The 9,408-nt window shown below is 40.7% G+C and overlaps 1 protein-coding gene across 6 annotated transcripts in view; it reads left to right on the forward strand.

Moving 5' to 3' along the window:
• kif6 (kinesin family member 6) overlaps window positions 1-7,499 on the forward strand; it is a 122,899-nt gene extending 115,400 nt beyond the window's left edge. For all 6 annotated transcript variants that reach the window (XM_088626076.1, XM_088626074.1, XM_088626075.1 and 3 more), the window contains one exon: window positions 5,586-7,499. In XM_088626076.1, the coding sequence (XP_088482202.1) occupies window positions 5,586-5,602 (17 nt within the window). In that variant the 3' untranslated portion in view covers window positions 5,603-7,499. The remainder of the gene's footprint in view (window positions 1-5,585) is intronic.
• Window positions 7,500-9,408: the final 1,909 nt, after the last annotated feature.

Genomic DNA, 9,408 nt, shown 5'->3' on the forward strand with positions numbered 1-9,408 from the left:
CTTGGTGATTTTGCCAAAACATAAGGTGGAATACACTGAGATTAAAGTAGTAGAACTATGAGGGACAGTTGCAATAACCAGTCATAAATACTGTAGTTTATCGCAATATGTAACCTCTAATCCAGCAGCCATATCATTCTGCAACTCACAACTTTGATGTGGGTCCTAGTGCCCCAGTTTACTGACGGGGACGCTATACTGTAGACAGGCGCTGTCCTTCGGATGAGACGTAAAACCGAGGTCCTGACTCTTTGGTCATTAAAAATCCCTGGGCATTTCTCGAAAAGAGTAGGGGTGTAACCCCAGTGTCCTGGCCAAATTTCCCATTGGCCCTTTCCAATCATGGCCTCCTAATAATCCCCATCTCTGATCTATTGGCTTCATTACTCTGCTCTCCTCCCTACTGATAGCTGGTGTGTGGTGAGTGTTCTGGCGCACTATGGCTGCTGTCGCATCATCCAGGTGGATGCTGCACATTGGTGGTGGTGGAAGGGAGTCCCCATTACCTGTAAAGTGCTTTGAGTGAAGTGTCCAGAAAAGCGCTATATAAGTGTAAGCAATTATTATAATAATAATAATTATTATTATTACATCTTACTTTTCATTCAGTGAACAGCATCAGAATTTCAGGGTTATCTTTTTTGTATGTTGGGCTTCCTGGCATCAGATATACAGTAGAAGAAGTAGAAGCACATTCAGATTGATAGGGTTTTTACTTTACAAAATGTCTTCCTGATGTTATCCAGACACATCAACCACCTGATGCAGCTGCTGTAACACTCCAGCAGTTTGGAGCTGTCCAAGTGAGACGCACGCGAGCACATTTACAATGTAGTCAGGTATTTGTACTGCATAGGGCCCTTCTAAGAATTGGGACAGCAAAGTCAAAACCCATTTTATTTGCTTTACAGTCAAGAAATTTGTATTTGTGATTATGAATAAGTGCAATATAATATCTTTTACTTTTCACCCCATTCATACAATGGCTCACAGATATCATGCAGTTATTGGGTCAAAGGGATAATCAGCCACATACTGACTTTTACACTCTAAAATGTACTTATCGTCACATTAAATCACTGGGTCAAACACAAAGCATGTTTTTGTTCAAATATGTAATATGATCAAATGTATGAATAGAGCTTACCAAAAACGTATGTATATTATACTTCTCTTTCATATTAATGTTATGATCACAGATACAAATTGCCTGAATATAAAGCAAAAATATACTAGTTTTAACTCTGCTTTCATTTTGGAGGGCACAGTATGCTTTTAACACCAGTGTCGCAGGAAAACAAAAATCAAATATACTCTGTTTCAGTGTGCTCCTGAAGTATTGTAATAATAGTCTTCTGCCCACTGGTCTCTGTGATGTGAAGTGAAATGGACAGGTGACATTATTGGACTGAGAGAATCACTGTACACCCTGAGTTTAGAAGTCGCTCAGCTGAGCCACACAGGGAAATTGGATTAGAAATCTGAACCGTGTAAATCAACAGCGCAGGAATCGAAGGTTCCCGTTTTGACAAGGAACCATTTTCTGTCACATGGTGTTTGAGAACATATATATTAAGCAATTGCTCTTATCACAGCCCGACTAATGGCTTTAGGGTTTACTGAGCAATGCCTCTGTGTGTGTGCAGTGTCTCCCAATACATGCTGCTGTGTCAGTGTGTGCGACAGGGAGAGAGAGACAGATGGCCTTATTACTAACACCAGGGAGCAGTGAATTATCTCCTCTGCTGTTCGGGATCCTCTCTGTTTAAACACTTTGTGTGTCAGACTACCCTGAAGGAGAGCAATTAGTCATTCCTAACAAACACGCCAGGCACTTCATGAGCTTCAACTCCCTACACTTCCCTTTAGTTCAACTGGGGTTTGAGAGGAAGGGGAACATTTTTCTATTCGCTCTTGTTTTGTTTAATCAAAGCCGGTGACTTGTGGTGGAAAAGCAAAAAGAAAATGTAACCCTGTTGAGGTGCGAATTACCCTTTCTTGACCTTAATGTTCTTCATCCCTGAGCTCCGTGGAGCAGCTTTCTCCTCTGGGATCCTCTTTGTTCTACACATTCCTCCTTGCCACTGGACATTGTTGGGATGTAATTCCCATTTGACCTCAGCACAGCACCCAGCCACGGAAGTTGATCACCCTTGTGCAGTAGACTGGGCTCCTGTCTCCTGGTAAAGCTCTTTGTTTCATATCTCATTGAGGGCTGAAGATTTATCAGGCTTTCCAGCAGCTCCTGTTGTGGAAAGTAGCTGGGGAGGTCATGTCCATCATTCAATCCCATTTGGACAGCGAACCGACATGGAATTTAGTCAGCCACTGCTGTGATTTGGATCTGTAGGACCCGGGGCGGAGCGGTGGCTCTCAGGATAGGCGCCTGTGGCTGGAAGGTTGCCGGTTCGTATCCTGCGGCCGGCAGAGGAATCCTACTCCGTTGGGCCCCTGAGCAAGGCCCTTAACCCTAGCTGCTCCAGGGGCGCCGTGTAAATGGCTGACCCTGCCCTCTGACCCCAAGCTTCTCTCCCTGTCTCTGTGTGCCTGTGTGTCTCATGGAGAGCAAGTTGGGGTATGCGAAAAGACAAATTCCTAATGCCAGAAATTGTATATGGCCAATAAAGTGATCTTATCTTATCTTTTGTTTCAGGACAGCAGAACGTTACAATAGAAATAACTAATTTCACAGCTTGTTTTGTCACTATATATAGTATATTCTCAATCGACCACAATGAATAGAAGCTATCAGAATGGTCATGGATGAGAGACTCTGAGAAACTAAGGTTTATCTTAAAAAAGTATTGAACGTGTTAAGTGAAAGGAGATAAAGCGAAGATAGCAACAGGAGTCATTACAAAAGAGGGTGCTCAGTGCACTTTCTGTGTGCACAAAGTGTGTTGCAATACTGTGTACAAATTAATACAGCTGATGAACGGATGGATGGGCACATAAATACTTAAATGGCTATTTAAATCTAGGAGTGGGTCAGTAGATGGGAGCCTCAGAGGCCTCTAATGGTTCAGATCTTTGCTGCATTAAGCACTGAGATGTGTAACCTAGCACGCAAAATCTGTTTGCATATCTCATAGTGACTCACCTGCTTTGCAAAGTGTCACACACCTCACCTAGAGGTCATGTGCTCCAGTTTCCACTGGGATTCCTTTTCCATTAGAAAGTTGACACCTGCTGGGATGTGTTTTTCTGATGTGGAAATCTAATCTTTGCAATAGGTAGACCAACAATACAAAGTATTCACAAATGGATTATAATTAAAAAAGAAGCCTGACTTATTTATTGATAATCTCCTACACTGTTCCATATATGTCTAGCAAAAGCTTAGCGTGTGTCATAAGGGCAGGCAAAAGTATTAATGAGAAAAAAACACAAAGAAAGTCTTATATATCCCTTTTCTAATTGTTCTGTTGAAAAATAAAAAAAACAGATTCAACCTTAAAATAAAAACTAAATTAGAATCCTTAAATAAAATAGGTGTATATTTCCACAAACATATTTTTGTAAACAACATGTTCCACGTTTGTTGCAAATTGACCACAGTTATGAAATATAATTAAAAATCAATGGCTGACAATAATTTTAAAATAAATAACAGCATCATAAAAAAAATATGAAAAAAAGCATCATGGCTGAAATTTGTAATTAAAAAAAACATTGAAAATGGTTCAACTAAAAGTACAGCAAAAAATCTCAAAATAGCACTGACACAATTTAACACAGGAGCCAGTGGAAAACTGAGAATAGGCCCGAAAAGCCTCAGTGTGGTGCTGTTATTGGCCAACACAGATCAGGAACTACTGCAGCCACCCCCAGGTTTGAAGAAACAGAAAGATTAATGCAAAACTTTGAAGAAGAATTTTTGGAGCAGCCTGGAAAAATCTTTGGATCACTGCAAAAGATTTGAAGCAAGATCTGAGGACAGACACGAGCTTCCCGAGCAATTCAACGACGAGATCTGAGACTTTCTGGGAAAGCTAAAGTTGCTGCTGGAAGAGCTGCTAGTGGGACCAGTAGGGTTCTAATGCACCTGTATAGTGATGGTGACCCTAAGCTGTAAAAACCAGGCTCCGTCCTTCGCATGAGATGTAAAACCAAGGTCCTGACTCTGTGCTCATTAAAAATGAGTAAGGGTTAGGGTATTACCCTGGTGTCCTGGCCAAATTTCCCCCTGGCCTTTACCAATCATGGCCTCCTAATAATCAATTTGCATGATGACTCTGTTCTCCTCCCCACTGAGAGCTGCTGTGTGGTGAGCGTACAGACGCACTATCGCTGTTGTTGCATCATCCAGGTGGGGCTGCACATTGGTGGTGGTGGAGGGGAGTCCCCATTACCTGTTAAGAGCTTCGTGTGTATTGTCCAGAGTATGATTATTTAAGTGTGCAGTATGTTTTGTCATTGTCTTACTGCAGGGTAAATTGTTACCTGAAGGCAAAAGATGTCCAAAAATTGCCTCCTTTTTTTTGGGATGTGGGCACATGATGTGTCTGTACACTGTAAAATTTATTCTGCTGCTGCCATCATCAGTTACATCATCAGTAAAGATGAGTGAGCAAGTTCCAGAGGCAGGCATGTATGCCCAAACCATGATATTACCTACATGCAAAACCTCAGCATTTGGAAATACCACTAATCACCAGAGCCTGGTTGTGTGCTTAGTGCTATACCAGCCACAGACCATGATACCACACTACAGTTTTGCAAGTAATAATCAGCACAGCTTGCATTATACAGTAGGTAAAAAAAACAAATCTTTGTTCAGCGATGCTGCCAGATATTTTGTGGTACATCTTCTTTTATATTCAAAGGTCCTTTTAGATATCTTTTACTACTGTATATCAATGCAATTAAATATTCCTAGTTAAAATTTTATTTACCAATTGACTGAATTGATTAATGACTAATCTAAACTACAGAAAAGCATGAAAAAAGAAGTGCCGATAGCCCTTTCAACCAGTCTGAATAAATATAATGTTCATAAAATATTTGATGGAAAATTAAGCGTCAAATAAAGCAACACAACTGAGATGTTCTGTCTTTGGTAACAGGCTCTGAAAAGAGACATTTGCCTCACTTGATTGTATATTATCTTTATGAATGCGGAAAACTCATTCCTATATTCACTCTTAAAAAGGCTCAAAACGTGTCTGAGGAATGTCAAAATAGTTACATGGGAAAGAAACATGTTTGTTGAATGTCTTTTTACTGTATTATCTCATCTCAAGGTATTAACATACAGGATTAAAAGGCATACTCGTATTAGAATATTCAGTATTACACATATAACGTGATGTGTTTTTAGTCTAACATGATTAAAATTGTGAACAGTGGAATTACAGTATTAGAGAATTTATTTTACTTTGTGAACTATTACAAAGTTCTGGGAGGTAATATTAAATCTAAAAGTCAGATGTACAGGTACTACATAACAGACTGTACTGGCCCAATTCAAGCACTGATCCTACCATAGAGAAGCCATGTTCTTAGATATGTTTTTTTTTTTTGTCTCATGTAGTCTGCTATTGATTTGGTTTCTGCAGTAACCCTCCTCTTGATGTGTATTTCAGGATCATCTCATCAATGAAAGCTATGATACTGAAGGGTGGAAGTGCTTCCCACAAGCTCTCCCTCAGGCCTAATCCCTCCCCGGAGCATTGTGCTGGACAGGGGCATCTCTGACAGGACACTGCAGCTGCATGAGTTGGGTGTGAGGTGCCAGAGTCATGCCAAAGGCAGAAGAACTCCACCATTCCTGAACAGCTTTGGAGAACACGACAGTGCTACACTTTTACCAGGGTTTACACCTTGTACCTGAGAAAGAAAGACATCTTTGCCATTACTGCATATTTTGGCATCGCCCCTCTGTTCCCCTGTCCTTGATGTTGAGGTTTCTGGCCTTGGGCATACTTCTTAATTACCATTTGAGAACGTACTAAAAGCTACAAATGCAAAGACGCCATTCTGAGGATCTCATCTGGCTATTTTTTGATGGAAGCCGAAGGGTCAGCTTCAACCAGGTAGTTGGGTAGCCTTGTTCCAGACTCCCACAACCCTTTGCATAAGGAGGTGCCTCCTGTTCTAAGATTCAAATGTAGTGTCAGTTAGTTTCAACTTGTCTTCTGGGTTGTGTCTCGATGTTCATTTGGAAGTAGCAGATCTTGGAAAGCATTAAGAACAGTCTAATGCTAAAATGACAGTCACGCCTACAGGTCAGCTGTTGAGGACCGTGCTTGGCCTTTGTGTTAAGAGTCCTCATCCAATGGAAGAGAGCAGAAGACGGGAGAAAGACTGATGTCAAAACAGCGTTCTTGGCCAGTAGGCTGCCACTGGAATTGCTAAACAGTGCAGAGAAATTTGGAACTCAGTTGCTTCATTTTTCTGCTAAGAGGCAAATGTCTGCAGAATTCATCAGGACAGGAGTGAGCTCCTACTTTCTGATGCTGCCTGAGCTGATGGTATAAAATAAGAGAATTGTATTATTTTGTATTATTTCAGGTGGGTAGCTGCGTCAGCATGCGTAGGCTGCAAAGGAACAATAGGTTTATTCCATGCTGAAAAAAAGAAGAAAGAGAACACAACGTTTCGGCCGTGGAGCCTTCTTCAGGTGTGGAACCACACCTGAAGAAGGCTCCACGGCTGAAACGTTGTGTTCTCTTTCTTCTTTTTTTCAGCATGGAATAAGCCTATTACTTGTTCCTTATTTTGTATTATGTTTGATGTGCCTCTAAATAACTTTATTTTGAAAACAGAATTGTGAAAAATACAAAGTTTTCTTAATAATTCAAGTGCAATTAGTTTATTTCAATAAAAAAACAACGTGTTTTGTTTGCATTGTTACCCATCCTTACATTTTTCTGGTCATGTGTTAAAATTGTCAACAAGTTGACAGAACTTGGAAAATGGCTCTGTTTGCTAATTTCAGATTGGGGCTTTCCACATTTCCATTTCTTCATGCAGATTAGAACAGAGATTGACTGTGCTATTTTCACACTGATTATTTTAAACACCTTCTTTTTGCTTTTTCTTGTATTCACTTCCTCCTTCTCAATTGAGAAAATTATGTCTCCAAATAATTTTGTACGCTTGAATTAAAATTAAATGTTCAGGAGGAGGTCAAAGTCTAAGCTCACATTTCCACTCTTCTGCGTATAAATACTAGCTGCCCAGAGTTCAGTGCTCATCTTTTGCAGAACTCCTCCCTCCACCCCACCTTCACCCTTGTAGCAGCTCCCTGGTTCATTCCTGGGGTGCGACAGTGCTGATCTTCAGCCAGGACTGTCACTCCAAAGTATTAAGTAATCTGTCCCTTTACATTAGTCAGCTTGTTTCCTTATCTAATAAATCATAATAATTTGACTAATCTATGGAATTCAGGTTTGCATTAGCAAAGGGGTTGAACATTTCTGCAATCAACATGCTTTAGCTTTTGATTTTTCTCTGCAGTTGTTGGTGACATTAAACATCTTTCACCAGTAAATCGATTCAGTCTGAGCATTCAAGTTTGGATTCAAAATTAGTATAAATTACACCAACTTGTAATTCAACAAACCGAGATATCGTTGGATGGGGTGAATACATTTGCAAAGTGCCCTACTATCAGGTGAGTCTGTGGCTTCTAAAAAAGTTGTCATTTGACAAGACACACTCTGAACAGAACACTACACAGATTTAATAATTTTATCTGTATCTGTAGTTTTGTTCATTTCACTGGCGATATCCGTTGCCACCTCTATGTCAGTTCTAGACACTTCCATTGTGTGTGTCAGTTAAACTAACCACACAAGTGCCCTGTGATTGCCGCCTGATACAAACTAATAAAAGCCATGAAGTCAGTCTTTGTTCTCAGAACACTTTTGCCTGGTCATGCTAGTAAATATTTCAGCTTGCCTGTCCCCTGTGGCTTCTCTGAAAACATCAGAGAGGCTGTTCCCTCTCGGGTCAAGTAGAAAGGCACTTCCCCATGATAACGCTTTACCTCTGCAGTGACTATTTGGGAGATTCTGTGAATGCAGTTTTACATTGGCTGACTGAACTACAGCTGCTATGTAATTAACACGTGCTAGCTTTACGAAGGAGTTTGGAGTTTTTTCTCCTATGAATGTATGTTTTTATTTTTGGTTATATTTTATGAGAATTCCAGGTCAAATTGTAATATGTGATTCATGTTCATTTGTAATTGGGGAAATATCATTAGCTCATGTTTGGTCTGAAGAGTCTCAAGTGCTGTTTATCAGCCAGCTTACGTGGTTCACAGGACTCAAAGTGAATCAGTACAGTGATTCTCATTGATTATTGCTCGTTACTCTGTTGGGGCACTGTGGTTATTCATCCACGAGGCAGCAGATTGTTGAGAACGTGAGAGCAAGAGTTTTAAAAGCCCTCTGGTTTCTTCTGTATTTGTGGAAGCAGGTGGAGGAAGATGCAGCAGTGCTAGTTAGTGCCCAGATAGAGTGTGGATACAGTTTGCAAGGCAACAACAAATAGAGGGGAAATATGCAATATAATATTTTAGATCTAACCTGTATTTTTGCTTTAGGACTGCTGTTCATTCCAGGCAAAATTCCAGTTTGCATTTCCCCGGACTGATTTGTTTAATTAAATTTAGCCGTGCGGCTGATGCCATCCCTCCGAATGAGATTTGCATTCAGAGAAGAATCTGAGTAGAGTCCGTAGGAAGGGGGGCGGTCCCAGACACACCCCCTTCCTGCTGTCCTTCGGCGCAGGCTGTGCCATGTGCCAGAACATTTCAGCACCGGGGGCAAAACTCTGAAAGACAAAGGAGGATGTGGAGGAATTTGAGGGGAAAAAGAAAAGGCATGGCATAGATTTCCTCATGAGTGCCATTATACAGGAGTTCGCTTCCCTCTCCCTAATCTGGTGGGGAGTGCCATTACAATCACCCTGTAGAGTTCAGAGCTTTTCAAGATTGAGGTGAAAATTTTTTTTTTTTACTGCAAATGCATTGAGGAGTCATGAGAAGCCATGGGGATTGAAGCTTTCTCATGTGTTCACTCAGAGTGAATGAAAGGACAATCGGGACCAGTGCAGGGATAACAGGTAGAGTTGAACTCAGGATTAGGTTAGTTGTTCTGGGCTCAAAAGCTGCTGACGAAATCGCCAAATTTATATTTCTGCAACACTGATGTCTCTCCTTTCAAGCAAATAACATGTTAGATTTGTTGACTTTATTCTCCCCTGTGAACCTGAGAGCTGCATTGATCCTACTAAGGATATCTCTGGCAAAGCACAGAATATGTGGACTATAGCTGCTGATGGAGGAATGCAGACCTATGATAATATAAGTGGATGGTGTTGATACATGCAAAATAAATCTTCACCTATCAACCAAAAGAAGAGACATTTTTAACAGTTTTCTCATATGCTCATTTA

Source organism: Lepisosteus platostomus, chromosome 3 (assembly GCF_059453375.1).
Source record: "Lepisosteus platostomus isolate fLepPlt1 chromosome 3, fLepPlt1.hap1, whole genome shotgun sequence".
Classification (NCBI taxonomy): domain Eukaryota; kingdom Metazoa; phylum Chordata; class Actinopteri; order Semionotiformes; family Lepisosteidae; genus Lepisosteus; species Lepisosteus platostomus.